Source organism: Ambystoma mexicanum, chromosome 11, assembly GCF_040938575.1.
Source record: "Ambystoma mexicanum isolate Mex_15411 chromosome 11, UKY_AmexF1_1, whole genome shotgun sequence".
NCBI classification, from domain to species: domain Eukaryota; kingdom Metazoa; phylum Chordata; class Amphibia; order Caudata; family Ambystomatidae; genus Ambystoma; species Ambystoma mexicanum.
Genome location: NC_090934.1, coordinates 729,358,736 through 729,383,974, shown reverse-complemented (window position 1 = coordinate 729,383,974; position 25,239 = coordinate 729,358,736). Strand labels below are relative to the sequence as shown.

The 25,239-nt window shown below is 49.6% G+C and overlaps 1 protein-coding gene across 4 annotated transcripts in view; it reads right to left on the bottom strand.

Annotated features, from left to right (window-relative positions):
* Positions 1–25,239, bottom strand: part of BTBD10 (BTB domain containing 10) — a 475,094-nt gene that overhangs the window by 220,672 nt on the left and 229,183 nt on the right. For all 4 annotated transcript variants that reach the window (XM_069623613.1, XM_069623611.1, XM_069623612.1 and 1 more), the window contains exon 5: positions 8,152–8,272. In XM_069623613.1, coding sequence (XP_069479714.1) covers positions 8,152–8,272 — 121 coding nt within the window. The remainder of the gene's footprint in view (positions 1–8,151; positions 8,273–25,239) is intronic.

The window sequence follows — 25,239 nt, the reverse complement described above, 5'->3', positions numbered from 1 at the left end:
CTGGGAGGAGTATGCCGATTTATTAAAATTCCGGTCTCTGGATGTGGCAAATCGAGAATTCCCTGAAGCTCAGCGGAAGGGGCGAAAATGCTGAAATGCTTTTCCACTCTGTAATGCCCCCAGTGATCTTGCCGTATCTGAATCCTCCTTCATGCCCTTGAGGCATGTCCAGCACTTTAGAATGGACTTCCGGCCTAAAGTCTGTACATTTTAACCAGGCCTGCCTTCATAGTACCACTCCATTATTTATTTGCTTGAATCCCGACTCTGCCAAATCCACAGCGATGTTGATGCTATGATTTGATGCCTCCTCACCTTCACGCACCAATAGCATAGCTGTCTTTCGGTGTTCTTCGGGCAAGTGTTCCAAGATGAGGGCCAGGCGATGCCACATTTCACGGTCGTATCGTGCCATAATAGCTAACGAGTTAGCCTCCTTGAACGTCGTTGCTCCCACTGTTAAGACTTTCTTACCAAAAGCATCCCGTCTTCTAGCTTCACTGTCTGGAGGTGTTTTGCACTTGTGTTGTGATCTAGCCTTTCTGCTAGCCACCGCTGATACCACTGATTCAGGAGAGGGCTGTGCAGTCAAACACTTAGGTGTAGAGTCTGGAGCCTTAAACCTTTATTCTAACCTGCCCTTGATTGCAGGCTCTGAAAATGGATGGCGCATGGTACGCAAGCCTTCCTGCCAAACGTGGTCCAGAATCGGGACCGAGAAGATAGACTTCCTTCTCTTCCCCATATGGTCAAATAAGAAGCATTCCTTCTTTTCTTCCTCTGGGGTCAGACCAAATTCAACACAGGCTTTTGCCATCATCGCATGAAAGGCTCCGATGTCATCTGGAGGTGACTGTTGTTCCGGGCTTCTAGGAGCTTCCACTTCTCCATCCGATTCCCACGTAGGGTCTCTTGACGGCGATGATGAAATGTCCGAGATGGAGTCCCTGGGACCTTGATCCGACTCAAGAGTCCTGTAGCTCACCCTCTTCTGGATGTGAACGGGAAGGTTCTTGACTGACCGGACGGGAGAGCGGCAACTCAGCCGTTGACATTGAAAGTGGAGCGGGGCCTGTCGCGTCAACGAGGGGCTTCACCGAAGGCGCACCCATAGGAGGCAGCCTTGCATCCAACTGGCTTAAGAGGGACTGCAGCGTAGATAAAACTTGCAAAGACAACATCGACTGAGGAACATCATCTTGCATCCCCGACGTCGTCAACGGGCCAACGCCCCGTAAGCTGAGATCCGATGGATGAACCACCGGTTCCCACCCCTCCTCTATCGACAACACCGATAACGCCGACTCTTGCTGTAATAGAGTATCCGGCAGAACTGTGCCAAGTCTCTGGCGGGCCCACCGTCAACTATGAAAACCTGGGAGTTTCTACTTCTCCCTTATCGATCGCCGCCACTGGTGTCGACGATGCCACCGCAGGGATCGACTGTGCGGACTGTATTGAAGCGGTCGACTACGGGACTCCCGTTGAAGGTACTGGCTGTTGTGGCGCAGACTTTTTAGACGATCCCGCCTTTGAGTCTTTAGGCCGGTGTTTTGAAGATTCCTTACTTGAGGAAGACTTATGATAGTCTCCTGAGGAGGAGCACCTTAAAGGGTCCTTTCCATCCTTTTTTGAAGTAGATGAAGACTAAGATTTTTCTGGCTTACGGCCTTGGTCCAAATGACCATGTTTTGACGATGAAGGGGCATCCTTCGTCCCTGAAGTGGAACGACTTCTCCATAGGCCGCGGCTTCTTTGCCAGAGGCTCAGCCGACACCGACCGGCGAGGGACTACAGGGGACTTTGCTCTGTTCGATGCCAGACTGTGCACCAACCCTACCTCAGATGGAGGGTAGGCCCCTTCTTTCAGCCACAATATTAGACGCCGATTACGGGGTCCTTCAACGTCTTTTGCGAGAACCGCTTCCAGATCTCACAGGTGTCCGCAGAGTGATGAGGGTAGAGACAATAAAGGCAATCCATGTGCCCGTCCCCCTCAAACTTTCTTCTCGCCACACGTGGCACACGAGCGGAACAAAGCTTTCCCTGACATTGGGAAAGAAAGTACAACCTAACAAAGTGTAGAAGCACGAGGTGATCCTGACTACTTTGGAGACGGTTGAAATCTGAAGGGAGCCGCGGGGGTGGGGCTATTTATGCCGTACGTCCTATTGGGCCATGCATATGAGTCCCAAAAGGACGTCGATAGGACACAAGTGTGTTGAGTTTTTTCCAATGGAAAACGCTTTAATTAAGATAGTGAGGGTTCCCAGCCTGACGACGGGGAATATTCCAAGCATGTGAATCCATGAAAGATCCAATGCTGGAGAGCCAGAGATCCATGTCGTAGCATGCCACGATCGCGAGGGCGTTGGCCGCCTTGATGGTCGTCGCTGCCGACGAGATGACCCTTCGTCCCATGGCATCCAGCTTCTTCCCCTCGGCGTCCGGCGGGGAAGTGGAAGTTGATGCCGTGGCCCCTGCTGATTTTTTCTTGGCCGCTGAGGAGACCACCGAATCTGGGGACGGCTGTGCCCTTAGGCACATCGGAGTTGAGTCCGGGACCCGGTACTTCTTCTCGTACTGGTCCCTCTTCGCAGGGGCCGTGGACGGGTTCTTCAAAAGGGACAGTCCTTCGTCCCAGATGTCATCCAGTAGGGGGACCAAGAGGACGGTCTTCCTCTTGGCCTCACGTCATTGTTAGAGGAACCCTTCCTTCTTCTGCTCTTCGGGGCATAGCTGGAAAAGCGCCAATGCCCTGGCGATAATGGCATGAAAGGAGCCAATTTCGTCGGGAGGGGAGGCCCAGGCAGGGGGGGTGACAGGAGTTCCGTCCCATCGTTACCACTGCCGTCGTCATCTGTCCCCGTCGTCCCAGTCTCGTCCCTCCGAGGGGGAGGGGGGGGGTGTGGTGAAGGCTGGAAGGGAGGTGGAGGATGGACTGGCCTCTGCTTGTTCAGTGGGCTCCCTGACAGTCCAGGCGCCGCTGGATTGTCCGCTGGTGGTAAGGGCAACCTTGTCCTTATCTCCATACACAGGGTCTGCCAAGCTATCAAGATTGCTCTTGAATTGTCTAGTGGCAGCGGTTGAGGGAGCGAAGGCTGGGGCGCGGGTTCATCTGCTTCCTCGACGGTCTGCGGTTCCTCGTCGGCCCCACCATTGCTCCCTCAGTCTGCCTCGTCGGGATCCCTTCCACATGCTCTGGCCCCCTCAAACTTCTTGTCCAGGATCTTTTTCACACCAGCCAGCTCATCCTCGGATGTGGTATCCGTGTCAGTTAGGGCTACCGTATCCCCCCCCTTTCTCAACCCAGGGTTTCACGGGGGTCTTCTCGATAGGCTGGAAAGATGTTTCCCTCCTGGGTGGCAGGGAAACTCTAGGCCGGAGGTAGTCTCCACTGGGGTAGCCTCCGCAGGCTTCGCGAGGGCCGCCACAACTCCTTCAATCGAGGCCTTCGCCCAGTGATTCAGGGCCTTCACGACCTTGGGCACGTCTGAGGCCTTCACCTTAGGGGGAGGGTCACCGACTCGCCCCACCCCCTCGGCTTTCTCCATCGGGATCAACCGGGGCTTCTCCCGAAGCTTACCTGGGTTCTTTGCCTTCCTCTTCACCAAGCCAGAGCGTTGGCTCGTGGATGATGGCGTCGGTGACATCGCGCTCTGCCTGGCAGCCGAGGAGCTCGAACCAATGGCGCTCCCCCATGCCCGCGGACTCGCGGTGCTTAGCCTTTTTTTGGGCCCCCGTCGCTGGAACGCCCTCAAAGATCTTAGAAGACCGCTCAGATTTCTTCTTCTCACCTGCTGCTTGGCTCTTCCCCTCCAGCCAGTTGGTGAGTAATGTATGACAATCCTTCATTGTTGGGATGGACATGTTCTTACAGAACGCACAGTCCTTCTCCACGTGCGATTTGTCATTGTGAAGGCAGTAGAGGCACCGGGAGTGCTCATCTTCCTTGAAGACGTTCCGTAATCCACATCCCGGGCAGTTCCTGAACAGTTTGGATCCAGTAGGTGTTGAATCTCCCTTGTCCTGGGCCATGACCGAATCGGGGTAGGCCTCTAAGGTCTTCCGGAATCCTCCAAGAAGTTTAGATGAAAATCCGCCCTTAAGAGGCGTAGAAAAATTCCGAAACGGGTCCCCGTTGATCAGAAGAAGAATCAGTGGAGCTTGAGGCTCGAATTGACCAAAAAATAAGAGTAAAACTCTTTGAAAAACGCAAAACACAGTAAAAGCTCAAGAGCTAAGCACGAGGACTGGCGGCTAGAGGAGGGGCTTAGTTAGATGGCAGTCATTGGCTGGGGGCAGTATGACCCAGAGACCAGTGATTGGTTATTAGTAGAAAGACAGTTCAGAAACGAAACAAACTGATTTTTTCTTTACCGAGGATTCCCAGCCTGACGACGGGGAATATTCATGAGCATGTGAATCGATGCCAGACCCCAAGCTGGAGAAAGAGTGTTTTAAGAGTGTTTTCCCCATTGCAATAGGCACAGAAGGAAATCAAATACTTATGAATGAAGACAGACTCTCCCCCTCCTCCCCCCAGACAGGATCACCATCTAGCAAATTTCTCTCTTCCTTTAACATAACTTTAACATAACTGAAGACCGATTTAGTCAAATGGGGGCCATTCAAAAACACATGATTGGCTACTAAAGAGAAACAAAATCAATGTTATATCCAGACTTTATCACCTACGTGCTCATCATGTGCTTATTCCTCCTTGCTTTTTTCTCTCCCAGGTTTATCAATTTCTGTCCGCTCTGAAAAAAGTGTCCCAAGTTTCTGTTTGAAAACCAGCATTCCTCATGGTCCCACTCCCTGGCCGATTTACAGTCTAGTCTGTTTATCTGAGTGGCAGTCAGCAGTCCTTTCTGACACTTGTAATTGATGTTGGCAAGTAGAGGCTTGCCATCTGCTCTGCCGTTGGGGGAAGCACTGGCAAAAGGAATCTCCCTGGACACTCTAATGGGATGTTTTGTTGTGGATGATCCTCCAGGAATACTGGTACATACGGTTTTCTAAAATTAAGAGAAAGACTGGCCAGCATTTTCAAATATATGTATGGGGTGATCAAGAGTGCTACTATCAGCAATCATATAGGCACACTGAGCAGGAACAGAGACTGCAGCCCTCCCAAAGCCTCGTCAAAACAGGTTCATCCCTGTTCCTCTAAAACCATCAAGGACTACATTGACACCCTCACTTCGGCCCTTACCGATTTTTGCAACCACTCCTTTGCCTCAGGAGACTTCCCCTCCCCTCTGAAGCACTCCCTTGTGCATCCTCTTCTCATGAAACCCACTGCTGATCCTTCTTGTCCGGCTAACTATCATCCAATTTCCAATTTCTGGGCAAACTCCTGGAAAAAGGTGGCCATCTCTCAGCTTAACCTTCATTCCAATTCTGTTGGCTGTCTCCATGACCACCGGTCTGACTTCAGAGCTGCCAGAAGCATGGAAACTGCTCTCCTGAACATTCGTGAAGATCTGATCTCCAACCTTGACCCTAACATTCCCTCTGTCCTCATCCTCCTCAATCGCTCTTCTGCCTTTGACACGGTCAACCATACCATCCTGCTCAACCGTCTCCGTGATAACCTGGGAATCACTGATCAGGCTCTGGCCTGGCTGACCGCTTTCCTCTCTGATCGACCCTGCCAGGTCCAACTTGGGTCCTTGCTATCATCCATCTTCCTCTCTACCTGTGGTGTTCCCCAGGGGTCTAACCTCTCACCCTGGCTTTTCAACCAATACCTTGAAACTCTCGCCCACTGTATTGCCATTTTCTGGCCAAATTTCCAGTGCTACGCTGATGACAACTCATTTTCAGACTGCCCTCGGCCACCTCCTCTCCCTCTCTCATCTCCGATTGCCTAACTGCCATTCAAGATTGGTGTGCAGCCAATGATCTTTGTCTGAATGCCAGCAAGATGGAGATCCTCCTCATCTGCACACCTTCACCATCCTTTCCCCTCACTCTCTGGTCAGCCTCCCTTGGCCCTCCTCCTACCCACACCTGTAAGGCTAAGAACCTCAGGGGAATCTTTGACCCCACACTTTCCTTCTCTGCCCACATCTCTGCGGTCCCTAAAAAGTCAAACTTCCTACTGCACCTCCTTAGAGGTACTCTGCTTTTCCTCTCCTTCCCCCAGAAGCTCATGGTCTCCCAAGCTCTGGTTCTCTCTATTTTAACAGCCTCTTTCTAAATCTACCTGCCTCTAATCTCCGTCCTTTGCAACCAATCCAGAACAGAACTGCTTTACTTGTCCTTGGCCTCAAACTCTGGGATCGTATCTCTCCATTGGCTTCCAGTGGATACAAGGATTAAATTCAAAACCCTCTGCTTTGTCCACAAGGCTGTCTGGGGCCTGAGTCCAAAATACCTTCAGCTATCCCTCCCCTCTCAAGCTCTTCGCTCCTCTACCTCTAACTCCCTCAGGGTCAGTCGTTTTTCAAAGAAACAAGCTGGGTGTAGATCTCCGTCTTCGGCTGGGGCCACCCTCTGGAACAGCCTCCCTGCCACTCTAAAACTTGAGGCGAACCATCTCTGGTTCCGGAGGCACCTCAATACCTTCCTCTTTGCTTCTGCCTTTGCTCCCCCTCTACCCTGCTCATCTGTTCTCTTGGAGCTGTGCACCTGGCACACCCTCTGTCCTGTGGGCCCAGGTACCTGCTCATCCTGCCACCCTCCCGCACTACCCCCGGGCTACCCCTTGCACTGAGGTCTGTATTTGTACCCATACAAACCCCCCTTTTTTTCTTCCTGCACTTAACAGACCTACCCTGTCTGCTGCCTTAAGCCCAGCAATTGCCAATTGCTGGCTGCACTACCACTGTTTGTTGCCTTTATTATTTATTTATCTGTTTCTCCATTTGCTCTGCACACTCCACTTCTCCCCCCTTCCATGCACTTTTCCCCTCCCCCTCTCCCATGGACTTGCGTGTTCTCAATGTCACTGGACCTAGTAAGATCGTTTTGTTCTCCCCTGTTCCCCTCCCTTGCCTTGCCACGCTCTGAAACACTTGAGTATGAGCACGATAGAAATAAAATATCAATATCAAATGCCACCTTCCCACTCTGGGGCATAAACTGCACTGGTTTCCACTGTGGTGGCCTCCAATCGCCAGGCTGAGAGGGGACACCCCCCCCCCCCCTCCCTTCTGGACAGGGTCGGATTACTAACTCTGTCACAGTACCTTTTCTTTACATTTGTCATCAGTTATCTACCTACTAATCCATTTTAATTGCCAAATAAAAATATGTTTATAATTCTGTAATCACTGGACTCAAACTGGTTAAATGTTTTATTATATTTGTTGACTGCTAAAAATTTGAATAAATATAACAATTAAAAAAAAATGTAAACAAAAAAACAAAACTCCAAAAAGAACAGTATACGCCGACACTCAATTTGAAGAATCAAAAGCAGAATAATGATTTGATTGATAGGGTAACATATACATTTTAGATAAACTAAGCCAGAGCTTGCAAAATATACTAGCTCACTCGCATTAGCGAGGAGATTTTAAGAAGGGCGAATATCATTTGCATGGTACTCTACCTTGCTGGCGAGTATGGTCATTTTTTAAACATTTGACATTTAATTCGTAACACCTTTGCTTGCAGTAAACAGCAAATAAAGGTTTCACTGTGCACCGTTGGCTTTTGGGTGGAAGCATTGAACTAAATATGAAGTGTACTTATGATGGCATGCATCATTTTACAGAAAGCACTGCTAAATATTTAGTCACCCATCACCATGGGCTGAGTGCATTTCTTTTAGGTTGAGTATGTAAACTAAGGAGCTCGCCCAGAAGGTCCAGTGAGGTTTAAGAATTTGCAATCACTTGATAAATCTAGATCAAATTAGTGCATAGGCTTAAAATCTGCAAGAAAGAGTATCAAAAACAGATTACTAGTTTACAACCGTGCCAACGAACCCCAATGATTTGAATATAAATAAGCGCTCTTGTCCCATTTAAAACATGATTCACACCTTATGTTTGTTCAATATTACTTGCCCACCCACCTTTCAGAAAAAACAATGATGCCATGTTTTAAAAATCCAATTTTCATGCTCGAATGTGTTAAACAATATACAAAAATAATCACTATAGTTAAAATAAAATAAATGTAAATAGTACTTACTGAGATCTCTACATTTGATAGTGCTATATTCAAATGAAATACAAAGATAGTCACATGCTTCTCTTAGTTCAGGAATAGATATTCCATCAGGACAACGTATTATTCCAGTTTTGTAGTAATCCTAATAAAATTCAGAATCAGCATAAAAATATTAAAATCTACAACAAAATAGCTGGACAACAACAGTGCACACAATAAGGATTTTCTGTTAACTAGATCATAAACAATTTGCATTAATGCACAGCTCAGGATAACATTTCAAGGATACTATACTTAATGTACGGTAACGAAAGGAACAAGTTCCTTACCTGTAACTGTTCTCCAGCATGGGTCTGGCATGGATTCACATGCTCATGAATATTCCCCAACGTCAGGCTGGGAATCCTCGGTAAAGAAAAAATCAGAAAAAATCAGTTTTGTTTCTGAACTGTCTTTCTCCTAATAACCAATCACTGGTCTCTGGGTCATACTGCCCCCAGCCAATGACTACCCTCTACCTAAGCCCCTCCTCGGGCAGCCATCTTCAGATTTGGTAGCACGTAAAGTGGCAGTAGGACCAAGAGACGAGCCGCAGAGGGGTAGGCGGGAGGTTTCGCATGTGAATCCATGCCAGACCCATGCTGGAGAACAGTTACAGGTAAGTAACTTGTTCCTTCTCCAGCATGGGGTCTGGCATGGATTCACATGCTCATGAATACAAGAATACAGCGCACACATGCACAACCACGGGAGGTGGCAAGGCTCACCATCAAGCATTTCAACAACTCGACATTAAGCATTGCTTACCTCCTCACCAGGCTCACCTTCAAACGAACAGGTTGCGCAGCACTGATTGGCCGACTCTTTACTCCTTCCTGGAATCCCGGTCAACGCAGTAGAATTTCGTGAAGGTATGTGTCGACCTCCACGTAGCAGCCCTGCAGATGTCCAGCAGGGTCACACCAGACAGGAACGCCGTAGTTGCAGCAATCGCTCTGGTCGAGTGGGCTCTCGGACGGCCAGGCAACTGTCGGTTTGCCAACCGGTGACACTGCATGATGCAGTCGAAGAGCCACCTGGAAATGGAAGCCTTGGAGAGGGCCTTCCCTTGGTTCACAGAGCCAAAGTTCACAAACAGCTGTGATGTCTTCTGAAAACTCTTCGTGCGGTCCACGTAGAACTTCAGCGCTCTAGCCACATCCAGAGAGTGCAAAGTCCTCTCAGCAGGCGACAAAGGCGATGTGAAGAAAACAGGTAACACCAAGGGCTCGTTGAGATGGAAGTCTGATGGCACGTTGGCATGAAGGAGGGGTGCGTTCTGAGCACGACCCTTGTTGCGTGGAAAGTCAAATACTGAGGCTTACGGGAGAGGGTCTGGATCTCTCCCACTCGTTGTGCGGAGGTGGTGGACACCAGGAACGTTGTCTTCCATGACAGGAATTTCAGAGGTGCTGAATGCAGAGGCTTGAACGGAGGACCCATGAGCCTAGTCAGCACCATACTGAGCTCCCACACCGGGGCCGGAGCCTTCACCGGCGGGAACGAGCAGAAAAGTCCTTTCATGAACTCCTTAACCAGACGATGCGACCACAGCGACGATCGTCCCGGAGTTCTAATGTAGCGGGAGATAGCCGCCAGGTGGATCTTGAGAGAGGCGTGCGCCAGCCCCGCCTTGGCCAGCAACAGCAAGTATGGCAGCACTTGAGGGGCAGTAATCCATAGAGGGTTTATCTTCTCTGCACAGCACCAGACGGTGAACCTCTTGCATTTATATCCGTAGCACTTGAGTGTCGAAGACGCCCTGGCCTTGGCAAGTACCTCCTTGCAGTCCGCCGGGATCTCGTATCCTCCAAACTCTAGCGATGCAGGAGCCAGGCCTGCAGGTTCAGCGACCCTGGGTCGTGGTGTAGATTCACGCCTCCTTCCCTGGCAAGATCTGCATCCGCTGGGAGCTTGACTGGAAGGGACGCTGACATGTCCAGAAGGTCCGGGTACCATACCTGCCTTGGCCACGCGGTGCGATGAGGATCATCCTGCACCGGGACTGTCCGAGTTGACTGATGAGTCGCAGGAGCAACGGCAACAGTGGGAACTCATTGAGAAACAGGCCGTCCCAGGGGAATGAGAACGCATCCCCCATGCTCCCCCGTTGGGGAAACCTGCTGGCGAACCTCCGGCACTTGGTGTTCGTCGCTGTCGCAAACAGGTCGATCTGGGGATTGCCCCATCGTCGAAACAGTACGTCCACCTGATCCTGCCGATGTTACCACTTGTGGCAAGAGCGCAGCTCCCTGCTGAGTGAGTCAGCGACATTGTTCTTCACTCCTGCAGTTGAAAGGGTACCAGGAATATCCTCTGGGCGACGGCCCAGTGCCACAGGTCCCAGTCTTCCTTGGAGAGAGCTGAGGATCTGGTGCCCCCTTGCTTCCGAATGTAGAACATTGTGGTGGTGTTGTCGGTGAAGACCAGCACCACCTTGCCCTTGAGGGACGGCAGGAATGACTTGAGGACCCAAAACAGCTCGGAGCTCCAGGAGTTGATGTGCAATGACCTCTCCTCTGGGAGCCACAGGCCTCTTATGTGCAGATTTCCTGTATATGCACCCCATCCTTCCAGGGAGGCGTCCATCGTCACAGTCTCTTGATGCGCTGGGGTCTGGAAGTCTGTGCCCGCCGCAACAGTCATTGTACCTTGCCCAGGATGGCTTTTATCCTTTCCTCCCATGGTGCGGCTAGTCGTGCCACCGTGTTGAGTCTCGCTCCCAGGAACTGAGCGTCCTGCAATGGCTCCAAGCAGGACTTTGCATAGTTTATCGAGAACCCCAGTTCTGTGAGCAGGCGGACGGTCCTGGCTGTGTGCCCGATGGCGAGTTCCCTTGACTTCGTTCGGATGAGCCAATCGTCCAGGTAGGGGTAAACATGGATCCCCTGCAGGCGCAGCTGCGTTGCCACTAGTGGCAGGCACTTGAATTGGTAGTACCGCCCTTGGACCACGAAGCACAAACTTCCGATGCCCCTTGTGTATGGGGATGTGGAAGTAGGCATCCTCCAAGTCCAACGACGACAGGAAGTCTCCCTCCTCCAGCTGTCCAAGTATGTGCGGAAGGGCGACCATCCGGAACATCTGGGATTTTATGCATTTGTTGAGGCGGCGGCGATCGAAGCTGGGCCGCAAAACGCTGGTCTTCTTTCGGACAAGGAAGTACTGCGAGTACACTCTGGAGCCTCTTGCGGACAAGCTCTATGGCGCCCTTTCTCAACATTGCTCGTACATCTAGGAGTAGCTGTGGAATGTGATTTTTCCTTCATGGCCACAGGTGGAAAATGGGGACACTTCCTTTGGAACTCCAGGGTGTGTCCGTTGGCCAGAGCATCCAGCATCCATCGGTCAGTGGAGATGGACTTCCAAACGTCGACACCGGGGTCCTCAGGTGGGGGCCCAACATCATGGCCGTTCAGTTCTGATTCGCCGAGGCCTCATCACCTTGGGCCTCTTGGCAACGACGATGTCTTCCAACCTTGCTGCAGCCTCTGTAAGCTTCCTGGGACGAAGAGCAGGCCGCTTGACGGTAAGAAGAGCCGCCGCCGAATTCTTTGGCGGCACCCTGAGACTTGCCTCCGGCAGACCAAAACGACCACCGTTAGAGTGCCCAGGGCACAGGCCATCTCAGTGTCTGCCTTGATGGCCTGCAGTGACTCGTCCACTGTCTTCCCGAACAAGTTGTTCCTGTCGAAGGGCATTTCCAGTACCCTTGTCTGTACGTCCTGACGGAACTCGGTGGCCCTGAGCCAACCACGCCGGCGAAGTCAAACGCGGTTGCCCATCTGGCAGAAGCCTCCGCCCTCTTGTCTGGGAGGAAGTCCAGGAGGGGGGGTGATTTTAAACCACAGCTCCTATCGAGGGCTACGATAGTTAGCGCTTTGGCCGCCTTTATGGTCGTCGCCGACGAGATGACCCGACTTCCCATGGCGTCCAGCTTCTTCCCCCCCTCTCCGTCCGGTGCCGTCGACCCTGCAGATTTCTTCCTGGCCGCCGCAGAAACCACTGAATCTGGGGACGGCTGCGCTCTGAGGCACAACAGTGCAGAGTCTGGAACCCGGTATTTCTTTTCGTATCGGTCTCTCTTTGCTGGGGGCCCAGGATGGGTTCTTTAGCAGGGATAGACCTTTATCCCAGATGTCGCCCAACAGTGGTACCAAGAGCAGTTTTCCTCTTGGCCTCTAGTTGCTGATAAAGGAACCCCTCCTTCTGCTCTTTGGGATGCAGCTGAAAGAGCTCTGAAGCCTTAGCGATCATGGCGTGGAACGTTCCAATTTCGTCAGCCGTGACGAAGCCTGGGCTGGGGGCAACGGGAGATCTTTTCCGTCGTCGCCGTTGTTGTCCATCCCAGCCGTCTCTGTCCCCGTCTCGTCCCTCGGTAGAGTTGATGGAGAAGGATGGAAGTGTGGGGGTGGATGGACTGTCCTCTGCTTGGATGGAGGGCTTCCTGATGGTCCAGGTGTCGCTGGGTCGGCCGCCAGAGGCAAAGGCATCCTTGTTCTTATTTCTGAGCACAGGGTATGCAGGGCCAGTAAGATGTTCTCCGACCTGTCCGTCGGTGGGGGCAGCGGTTGCGACGGGAGCGCTGTGGTGTCCTCTGGTTCCTCGTCGTTCTGCCGGTCCTCGTCGGTTCCCTCGTCGCTTTCCACATCTGCCTCGTTGCGTTCCTTCCCGTAGGACTTTACCTCGACGAATCTCTTGCCAAAGACAGCAACGATGCCCGCAAGCTCGTCCTCGGATGAGGTATCCGAGTCCAGTAGGGCTACCGTGCCCCCCCCACTCTTCTCGGCTAGGAGTTTCACGGGGGTCTTTTTGACGGGCAGGAAAGAAGATTCCCTCTGAGTATGCAGGGAATCTTCTTGGGAGTCGTCTCCACTGGTGCATCTGTGGTCCTCGTCAGGGACGCTACCACTTCCTCAATTGAAGCCTTAGCCTGGTGAACCTGGGCCTTCATGACCTTAGGCGCGCCTGAGACCTTCACCGCAGGTGGAGGGTCAACGCCTCGCTCCCCTTGGCTTTCTCCGTTGGAGTCGCCCGAGCCTTCTGCTGAAGCTTACCAGAGTTCTCAGATTTCTTTTTTGTCGAGCCAGCGCGTTGGCTCGTGGTCGACGGCGTCAGCGATGCGGCGCCCGGCCTGGCAGCCGAGGAGTCCGTACCAACGGCACTCCCGGTGCCCGCGGACTCGCTGTGCTTTGCCTTATGTTGGGCCCCCGTCACCTGAGCGCCGTCAAAGGTCTTCGAAGACCGCTCAGATTTCTTGGGAGAAGTATGTTGCCCGCGCTCACCTCCTGCCGGGATCTTCGCCTCCAGCCAGAGAGCGAGACGCTTGCGACAGTCCTTCATGGTACGGACGGACATGTCCTTGCAAAATGCACAGGCCTACTCCACGTGCGACTTGTCTGAGTGCAGGCAGTACAGGCACCGGGAGTGCCCATTCTCCTTGAAGACGTTCTGTAGTCCACATCCTGGGCAGAGCCTAAACAGCTTGGATCCAACAGGCATCGAGTCGCTTTTGTCTTCAGCCTTGTCCACGTGGGGTAGGCCTTAAAGGTCTTCTGGAATCCTCCAAGAAGTGGAATTCGACGAAAATTCACCCTTGAGAAGCATAGAAATTTCCAAACGGGTCCCTGCTAAATCAGAAGATGAATCGGTGGAGCTTGAGGTTCGATTTGACCAAAAAAAATAAGAGTAAACTCTTTGTAAAAACACAATACCCAGTAAAAGCTCGAGAGATAAGCACGAGGACTCCCAATGCTTGAATGTGCGGTAAAAATCTGAAGATGGCTGCCATAGGAGGGGCTTAGGTAGAGGGCAGTCATTGGCTGGGGGCAGTATGACCCAGAGACCAGTGATTGGTTATTAGGAGAAAGACATTTCAGAAACGAAAATGATTTTTTTCTTTACCCAGGATTCCCAGCCTGACGACGGGGAATATTCATGAGCATGTGAATCCATGCCAGACCCCATGCTAGAGAACGATCACTTTCAACACACATTCACAGTCTTAATAAAACTGAATATAAGCATTATAAACTTGGTCAGAAATTAGTGAATTATGCAGATGATCAGGCATATGTTAATGCCTTTGAAATATCAAACTCTTTCAGGCGTTTCAATGAATAAATGAGATATTCAAAGATTCCATTAGACTCTCTGCCACCAGCTGCAATGGAATAACTAAAACGTTAAATACCTTACAAAACTAACTTCAGTTATTCAGGTTCTCTTATTCCTTGTCCTTCTCCACAACTGGTTGTAACGAGCTGTATCCACAGGCAGGCCATTAAAAGCTGGGTATAAAGAAATAGCTGTCCTTTTAAGAACTTCTAGGATAGCAGAGCCACTTCTCCACGTCACCAACTGCCACACCCAGTTAGATATTCTTCCAATGTGGCAGAGTAGGTTTACTGGGGTTGTTAGCATGGGTGTTGTGGAGGAGGTAGTGTTGTAATGTGCAATTTGCTGTCTTAGATTAATCCATCTCTTCTTCTGTGTCCATTTCCCAATGCAGGTTTTCCCTTTTCTATGGTTCCGGTATCCCTTGTGTTTGCCCTCGCTCTGTGTATTCCATGCAACATCTGGAGAATGGAGCTCACAAAATTGGCGAGGAGACAATTGAGGTGCAAAAGTGAGGGCTATCAGGAGCTGCTGCATTTGTTTCGTTGATAAAAAAGTATTGTAACAAACCTGAAGACTCATGAAGAAGCACCAACATATAGCAAGACTAAGAATATGAATCATTATGAAGTGTGGTAAGTCAGAATCAGGACACTGACAACGCAATGTTGCCTTTTAACTTTATTTTTTCAGAAAACTCCCAATTCTAGCCCCATCACTGTGTTCCCTATATTAAAACAAAGGAAAAGGGTTTGAAAGGGTGCATGTCAGGTGGTCTTCCAAATTAATGTTGTACTCTGTCCGGAAAACTTAGCCCGATTCCATCCAACCACTATAAAGAAACAAAAGCAAGAAAGGGGTAAGGGCTTCTCGTCCAGTTTGGCTTGCTTATGGGCCACATTGTAGCCTTCCAACTCCTTGTTAGGTGGTGGTTTAAGAGCCATTGCCCTTCTTACAGTTCCAGCATGGATCAGCTCCCAAGACCGTGTCCCGGGGAAAACAAAGTCTTGCTAGGTGACTGGGTTTGAGGATCGCTTAAAATCTTAAACAAGTCCTTTAAAAAAGGTCTCAATTGGCACAGCCACTGTTGGCTTGTTTCAGAACCGCTTCAGTTCTAGCCTCTCCCTGGGGTCTCGGGTTCTCTATCCCCTTGTGGGGTCCTAGGTCTCTCAGCCCCCATTTTCTCCTGCTCATACTCTCAGCTCTTTGGGCACTCAGCCTCTTTTGGCATCATGTTCATCTCTCCACCTACCCGCCCTTCATCCTCCCCCTCCCCTCGGCCTCTCAACACTGCAATCTGACTTGGGCTGTTTGCTTTCTTGCTCATAGTTCAGATAGTGTCAGTGTGGATCCTCCTGGGTCTCACACCTTCTCAACCCAGCTTGGGTTCTTTCCTAGCCGGTCCTTCCTCCTCTCAGGCTCTCCAAGTGTCTTGTGTAACTGGCTCGCAGTGGAACGTTTGTTGAGGATGGTGGCAGATTGGCTCCACCTTTCCTTCGGCCTCTGCAGCAATGTGTGGGCTTCGGTTCTTTCCAGAATGCAAGTCAAGCACCACTCTGGCTGGAGAGTAGGGGTGTTGCGGTATTGATTTTATGGTGGTACGATAACCTTCTTGCCAAATGACGGTTATCATGGTTATCGCGGTATAGCAGATGGAGTCAACTAATCTTAACAAATATTTTCTTAAAGGTCATAAATTGTCAGATTCATCATCACAAACAAAACCAGGCACCCAGTGCCAACACACTAACCACTGAAATGCCAACCCTTGCTTCCACCAAATACGTTTGGAGAGGGGACGAGCCCTGCTGCGACTGACAAAGCAAACTTAATAGCTTTTCTTAAGTGGTCATTTAGACGTTTAGCTCCCCAAATGGCTACTGGTGAAGATGAACATATTGCCATCTTGATAATCTGCATAGCACAGCAATGGAGGCTGATGGTAGTATGCGCTTCTCTCACTCTCTCACTCACGGGCCTAAAGGTGTTCAGTAATCATTAACATGTTATCCTTTGGTATGGCAGCAGGGAATAGCCACAGAGATTAGTGAATTTCGCAGTGTGGCTTATTATATGTAAATTCAATGATAGAACCAGGGAAATACCTCGTCATATGTTTAGAAAACATTATCCATTATAAAAATATAAACCCCAAAGCTGCCTACCCAAAGTAAATCCTTTTCCTGCTTGGCACTGTATTTATTCTTCCTATTGCAAACATACTGATTTTGTGTCAAGCATGTGTGGCTTACAAAATGGCATTTAAAACTGCTCCAACTGAAACTGCTTGTACTTTTTTTTTTTTTTTTTAACATTGCCTTTTTGCATTTCAAGTTCTTTAACTATACCATTAAGTCAATGCTTTTTAGTTAACTTACGAATACGCAGGCAGGATTTTTCAGCTTTAGCAAGGTAGCATTTTGAAACTCGTCTCTGCACATATTTAGCTGATCCTCCAGGAATCTAGGGCGGCTGCAGAATTGGTCTGTCATGGCGCTCACTCGTTGATCGCCTTGAAGGAAAGAGTGACTAGTGGAAGTGTTAAAGTGCAGATTTTGAGCAATGAGTGTGCGGCTTGGTCACAGGTCATCGCTTTGAAAATGGCCCTCGACCTGCATTATTTTGGAACCAGATGGCATGGGCATCATGGCCCCTCGCTGCGACAAAGTTTGTTTTGATAACGCTTTATCCCATTAAAGGGAGAAAAGTCACTCATGTGAGGTCTGAAAGCCCATGTCATTGTGTTTCTTTTGTCAAAATGTCATAGCCAACACAGACCCACTGAAAGGTTGCATATTGATCAAATCACTATAGCTTGTTTACCATCTGCCTGGTGCATTATGAATGTCTTATGTCGCAGTCACCACTGACTATGTAAAGCCCTGAGGAGAAAAGGGCGAGGAGCAGCAGTTTGGCGGGACAGACGTTGCCTTTATTACTACGTGGGCACTCAGAGTTGTGGGCAGAGCTTGGCCACGCCGTCCTTGCTACAACTGCAAGACTGTGAACTTAAGCAAGCCTTCCTAGGTTATTACGGTATTTACAAGTGACCATTGTTGTTAATTGAATGCCCCATTTCGGATTGACTGTGGATTACGCTACATGGCGAGGGAGGAGAGACGGCATCTGGCAGCTCCTCAAGCTGTCGGCCCGTGCCTCGCCCTGTATTATTGCACTGCCATGTGCATCCCTGGTGGTCTCTTTTAGCCCTCCAGAGAAATAGGAGGATATAATTACATGAACTGCTGAAAGGTTTTAAGCCTCCATTTGTATGTTTTAGAGCAGCAAGGTTTATCTTCCTATCTCAGATGCTTCTCATTCATTGGTACTGTGTGCAGTGTTTGAATTTATAAAGTACAATTGCACCCACATAGTGAGAAAGCAGCAGCTTTCCCGGGCAAGGGCAAGACCTTATAAGGGATTGCCTGGCAAGGTAGGAAGCAGGCCAAACTACAATATGGCGAAAGCACAAGCAAATAACTAATAATAAGCAAATACGTGACGTGGCCATTTTAGGGCACTAGGCACGTTTAGCACCCATTTGCAGGAAATGCGAATGTGCACACTAAATGCAAAAATTGTTTTAAAAAAAACCTATCTGTGCCATTAGCTTGTCTTTAGGCACATACAAAAGTAACCAAGTTTAAAAAGGTAGGGTGATACAATAGTATCCCCATTCCACTGCATTGTAAGATGCAGTCTGCAATGTTAAAAGTCACAAAAGGCAAAAGGGTCAAGTTTCCCAGTACTGATGGTATGAACGACTAATCAGTTTCCCCATAACAAATGTGCAAAGGCAAGTGAAGCTGGAGGCGTTACTTCCCTTCAAAAACTCAGAACAAGTTTGAAAACAGATCAAAAAGATTGGGGTTTCCATAGGAACTATGGAGGGAAAGTTGTCAATAGAAATCTTTCCTAATACTCTCCCCTCCAACCCCCACCCACCCCCCAGACTAGAGACAGGGGGATCTAATCCACCCCTGGATGGGTTTCCTGTTCGTCAGTTATACATGCTTGACAGCCCATCAGCATTGCTATGTTGTGCACCATGCCTATGCTCACTGGCGGAGTTGTAGCCATGAAGGCGTATGGACCACCTGAGCAATTCAGGAGTCATGTTCATTAGCCACTTTAATCCAGATAAGCTGCGTATAGGGCCATTTTATGCATGTAATTATGGCCATTACGGAGCATTTAATGTTCTTCTGCGTACCGTTTACGCTTTATTTATTTTAATTAAAACGCATACTTTCCTCCACTAGATGGCACTAGAGTGCAAAAGGTGTCTTGGATCTGCACCAGCAAACATTTCTTTTATCAGTGGCAGAGCCTTTCATATGCATGATAGTTAAAGTGAGCAACCCAAAGCGCCCATTTAATTATGTATTTATATTAACACATCATTAAATGGGTACTTTATATATCTATGATCTCTGCTAGACACGCAAAAAAAATAAAGTTGCTTTAAGTCACTCATCAAATGTTTTCAACATCATGAATAACAATGAGCTGGAGGTTTGTTGCAAAGAATCTCCATATCTGAGTTTATTATGCAACATCTTTTATTACATGTCTTAAATCACTGAAAGTACTGTGGCGTTAACTAGATCTTTCAGGTTGACATTATCTTGCATTCTGGGACTTCTGGTATACCATTCAGGACGTCAACATTAAAGCCACAATGATATTCTCTTGGCTTAACACGTAGCTGTAAGGATTTACATGTCATGTGGCGTTATTATACAATTTGTGTTTTTTGTAAGTAAACTCTATAAAACATCATTACTGTTGGCCTTCCAAATTTGCAGAGTGGATTAAAATCTCTGCTTCACAGTTCAGACAAGGTTTGTGATCCGGATCCCGTCCCACACTCCCCCCTTGCCTACCCGCCCCATCTGTCTGGCCACCCCACTCCTCCCTTTTTGGATGCAGCCAGAGTACCAGTAGTCCTTTTTTTCCACTTCCACCACTCGTTAATCCCCCTGATGTGATTAGTAATTACAGGCTAAATTGGCTGTGATGCGTGTCATGCCAGAGATGCAGATTCTTGACCATCTTGGAAGAAACCTATCGGGCAATCAAGACTGCTCACCTATGATGGAAGTAGAAGATGGGGGAAGGTACAAGCAAGTTATTAATACTCGAGGAGTTCATGTGAATTTATATTAAAGAAGCAGCAAGGAGTAAGCCATGAGCCATACACTTTGGGCCTAATTCACCGAAACCTTTTATAATGACAACACCCCATTGGAAAACGCTCAATGAATTAGGCCCTTTGTCATGTGCATTATATAAATGGTCACTACTATTAATGGTATAGTTCAAACAGTGGAAAAGGGGTCATTCAGGATTTTTTTTGAGTAGTAACTAGTTGGCAATAAATCACTTGTTACAGACATGTCTGTTTTTGCTAAAAAGGCACAGTGGCAAAATGAGTTGCCCAGGATCACACACTTTATTGTTGAAGCAGGGATTTGGGACCAGTCTGCAACTTATGCACTTGTCTGCATTTCTTCCCAACTGAATCATGTTTTTGGTTTTGTACAGAATGTGGGGATCCACATTAATTTCCTGCAGCAGACAGCATGGAAGGTAGCTTAGCAGGTTGTGACTGTTGCTGAGATTATGTGTGCAAGTTCCTGTAAGTAAATCATATGCTAACACTTGCTTACTCACACTCCCTCTGCAAGCAATACATTAGTCTCTATCTATAGCAGTTCTTAACAGAGTTTCTAGGGTCCAGAATTTTGAAAATGAAGCTGTGTATGTAACACGTACTTACAAGTTGTTTTATGGCAGAATATTTTCCACAAGTGTAATAAAATGGTTAAAGGCAAGCCAGACAACTTTGATCTACAACTCTTTTGTTCTACGGGTCCGATTTTACGGGTCTGATTTTACGTATGCATTGGGTGAATGTTGGATACATTTTACTCTCTTGCAGAGGAGAAAACCAATTTTTATTCTTGAAATTGCATTTACTCTCTAATTTGAAAAATCATGCATAAAATACTCCCACCTCAAAATCTTATCTGGAGCTCTGGGGCTTAGGGTTCATCTGCACAGTGAAGCAAGTCCCAAAGAGGTAAGGTCTCAGCTTCTGAAAGACACACAATAGAGAAACATTCCTTCTCCAGCACCCACCTGAGCTCAGTCCTTAAGCTGCTGACCAATAAAACATAGGATGTTCCCTGCCCTTGTCATCTAACTGTGAAAGGACACCACCTATCCCAGTGTTAAGAGTCATCTGTCGGCACAATTCAAAAGGTCACTGGTAATCAAGTGCCCTGAAACCTGGGACCAGACTAAGGGATTCCTTCAGGCCTTGGAAGGGCCTTCTCACAATCCTCAGTCCAAGTGACTTTCTATGGTTTCTCTGGAGTTGTGTGGGCAGGCAGCGGGGTGGCTAGGGTTACCATAGTCTGCCATGACATTTCTGTAGTACCTAGTAAGGCATAGAAAAGCCCTCACCTGGGTATGGGTTGTGGGGGTTGCCCAGTCTTGCACAGCCTGTACTGTGCTGAGTCGAAGCTGAATCTAGCCCCCACCAACCTGATGCCAAAAGGTAGGTCATGGACCCTAGACCAATCTGGCACTTGGTAGCCTTCATGGTCAAGGGGGCATGTTAAAGTGCCTGCAACACAATCTCAAGGTGTCGTACATGTTCTTCCCACAATGCAGAATTCATCTAGGGTTCTCCTGGTTGTATTCTACAAGAGCCTGGTTTGTTTGAAATCAACAGCTACGTGGAGCTACTTTTGGCTCCCCAGGTCAACTGATGCCAAACAAACACACCTATGTAAATTTAACTGTGCATCTGGGACAATCTATTAACATTAGAACACATCTATGCGGCATTTAAAGCATAAAGAGTGGAGACCACCAGGGGGCGCAGAGAAAAGGGCTTACTAACCTTCGGCTGCGTCCACCCTGGCATGAATGAGAGGCATTTGAGCTGACCGGATCAGTCCCTACAAACACAGCGGGCAGAATTTGGTGGTGGAAGGGGTACTGAACCCCCAGGCAAGCTGCAAAGCGAGATGTGAGAGAAAAAGCTGAGCAGTGCACGTCCACCCGGCCAACGTCATAGGGGGAGCCAGGTGTAGCTGAGGAGGCGGTCTCTCGAACGACACCAGACCACGGCGGTGAGATGTGGGAGGAACATAGGGCCTGAGGCCAGGCCGACTTCAGAGACAGTGCGAGTTCGGTGGCCCGAAGTCCGGAGGGCCCGCTCTGCCCCCGCAGCACCAGAGGTCTGGCGCCACAAGGTGTGCCCACGCTCTCCGGGGAGGTGCCTCAGTACTGCTGACTATTACCAAGGGACCCCCCGCCCAAGTGTGGGGCAGCACGCCTTGTTGGAGGGGCAGCCCACCCAGATTGGGAGGAAGCGGGAGGGGACGGCCCTAGGGCCCGGCAGTGAGTGGCCTCCTTTTGTGGGGCGTGTGGCCTTCCCATTGCGACGAGACAGTGGTTGTTGAGCCTGGGACCTGGAATGCGGCCAGTGACTGTTTCCTGGTAGTTAGGTGGCAGCCAGCCTACAAACAGCCGCCACAATCTTAGTGGAGTAAAGGCTGCCCCCAGGTGCTTTGAGGGTTCCCCTCTAGGCTGGGCCCACATTAAGGCCCGACGTATAACCCACGGCCAGCTAGAGAGGAAAGCTGTGTCCCATATCACTGAACAGAGTGTTAACGGATGTGCTAGTGGCCCCAAAAGATCACTGTTACGCAGCAGCGACGCTGGGGTCCGTGGAGCAGGCTGGGACAAGAGGTAGCTGCAGTGTTACAGAACACTTGAGTGGACGGCTGGCGTTGGGAGGTGCCCTGGGAAGTGAGGGCCCACCTAGCAAGGACAGCCCAGAGATGGCAGAGCCGAGGGCTACATACACGGAGAGGCCCAGGGGAGCGGCAAGGGGTCTGCCGGAGAGTCGGCTGCTGGCCGGAGTGGACGTGTTTAATGTTTCCATCAAGGAGGATATTGGTAGCATCCTGGCCGAAATTAAAGTACTTCGGTCAACCAACAGGCATTTCTGGCAGATCTCACTGGATGAGTGGGCACAGTGGAGAGCAAGGTAGAGAACCTAGAGAACAACCAACTTAACATGGACTTGGTCGAGATGCCTAAAAATGGATGACCTAGAAAAGAGAGGACAACAAATCGCTTCATTCTGGGGCCGACAAAGGCCGATGGGGAAACTTCCTCACAAGTAGAGCGCAAAGTGCAGGGCATCGTCAATCTGTTGTTGGAAGCGGAAGGAAGCAAGGAGGTGCAGTTGGAACGGGCGCATAGAGGAGGCAAACCATACGGCACTGGGCCGAGCTCCATTGTGGTCAAGTGCTCGAGGTGCAAGGACAAAGCGGATGTGCTCTCCAGGGCGTGGGTGAAGCAGGATCTGGAATAGAAGGATGCTCGCATAACTGTCTATCAAGAAATATTCAACTTAACGCTCTCCCGGAGGCGGGACTGCCGCCCACTCACGAAATGGCTGAATGACAAGAGAATTCGATACAGATGGGCATTCCCGCTCGCACTGCAATTTGAGGTGGAAGGATCGATTATCGCATCACGTCAGCAGAGGAGGCAGAACAAGCCCCAATCCTTTTCCCTAAAGCAGCTGCAGAACTTGTTCCAACGGCAGCGGTATAGGGATATTGTTGCTTGCCTTCTGGCCGAAACACAATCTCCATTACATCATCCTGGAGGTCCCAATACTTGTACCTCAGCCTCTCAGAAACCATGTGTGAAGGCCGAGTGTCTTGACCTCTGGATGGAGAACCCGACCCTCCTCGCGAGAGAAGGTCCTCCATTATTGGAAGACGTATAGGAGGACAGATGGACCTGTCCAAAAGGTCTGGGTACCACGCCCTCCTGGCCCAATCCGGGGCAATTCGGATCATGGATTTCCCGAACCATCTCAACCTCCAGATGACTTGAGGAATGACAGGAATTGGAGGCAACTCATACAGGAGTGGAAATTTCCAGTGCACTACGAACGCCTCCGCTGGAGCTCCTCTTGGAGGAAATTCCCTGGAGCAAAACAGTTTTCACTTACAGTTGACACTGGTCGCAAACAGATCTACATATGATATGTTATTTATAACATGCTTAATACCCAGAGGTTTCTAAGCGCGGACCCGGGAATCAAACCTGTGTTGCTCTGTGTCGTCTTGCTTCCAAGGCGAGCACGTTGCCACGGAGCTATCCTCCCGAGACGATAGGGGTTCACCAAAGGGTGAAGATCTCTTGAAGGACTTCCTGAGCTAGGTCCCACTCATGGGGGACTGTGCTCTGCCTGCTCAGAGCGTCCGCCGCTGTGCTCTCCTCTCCGGCTAGATGAAATGAGGGCGATTACTTCTTGAATTGCCCAGAACCAGAGCTGCATTGCTTCTCTGCACAGTGGTAGTGACCCTACGCCTCCTCTTGTTGAGGTGGTACATGGCCACTGTGTTGTCCATCATTATCAGGATATTAATTCCCGTACAGGGAGCAGAAAGGCCTTTAGCGCTAGTCCCTCAGCTCCAAAAGGTTGATATGTAGTTTGGACTCCGATAGAGACCAACAACCGCTGATCGTCAGATCGTTGGTATGGCCTCCGCACACGGAGTGAGGCATCCGTTACTACCATTATCTTCAGCCATGCTTGTGAAAAAGGTTCTCCCTTCACAATGTTGTCCTCGCAGGCCCACCATAGGAGAACCGGTGCAACCCTGCTTGGAATCTGAAGGAGATCCGTCATCCAGCCTGAGAATTGAGGCCATAGAGTACTGAGAGCTCACTGTAGAGATCTCATTCACAGGCGAGCCTCTGGCACCAGAAAAATGCAGGATACGATGAGGCCGAGCAACCTCAAAGTCGAAGACTGGGAGACGCTGTGCACTCTGAAATTTGTAGACCATCTGCAGAATGTCTTGAGCCCTCACCTCTGGTCGTGATGCTTTTCCCAGGGATGCATCCAGGACTGCCCCAATAAACTGGAGTCTTCGAGATGGAATCATGTTGGACTTCTTGTAATTGAGGGAGAAATCCAGTCTGTGGAGAGAGTGGCAGGTTATACCGAGATGTTCCGGGGTTTGTTCGGGTGAACATGCCCTGATCAGCCAATCGTCCAGGTAGGGATAGACGTGAATCCCCCCCCCCCCCACTCTCCTGAGACTCACTGCCACCACTGCCATCAGCTTGGTGAAAACCCTCGGGCGGAGGTTAGCCCAAATGGCAGAACTCGAAACTGATGAGAAACGCCAACAGCGAACCTCAGGTACTTCCTGTGCTTGTGAGGGATTGGCACATGAAAGTAAGCACCCTGAAGGTCCAATGATACAATCCAATCCTTGAGCTGGAGGGCCTGAAGGATCTGAGAAAGTGCGACTATCTTGAACTCGTCCTTACACAGGAACTTGTTAAAGTACCTGAAGTCCGAGATGGGTCTCAGTCCTCCATCCTATTTGGGAATTAGGAAATAGGGAGAGTGCCATCCTTTGTTCCTCTCCATTACAGGTATTGGTTCTATAGCACCTTTCTCTAGCAGGGTTAACATTTCCTGCAACAGAAATGGATCCAGAACTTTTAGTGAATGGTTTCCCTGTGGATGATCTTGAGGTCTCTGTATGAAGGGGAGGCAGTAACCTTGGGCTACTGTTTACAGTGCCTATGCATCTGAAGTAACAGCCTACCATTCTTTCAAATGTTGATAGTCTGACTCCCACCAGGGTGTTGTGAGACACGACCTCAGAGAGGTTTAGAGGCAGCTGAAGCAGCGGCTGTTAAAGCAGCCACTGCTGGGGCGGGTTTAGCACCTCTCCCTCGTCCACCACGAGGGAATCTTCTCTGTCCTCTTTGACTAGCCTGCCCTCTCGCTCTTCCAACTGAGGAATAGTAGCAAAAAGACCTACCCCTCCAAGATGATCCGCTGGGGTGAAAAGGCTGTGGTTGCCTAACTGCAGCACTTAAAGATTTAGC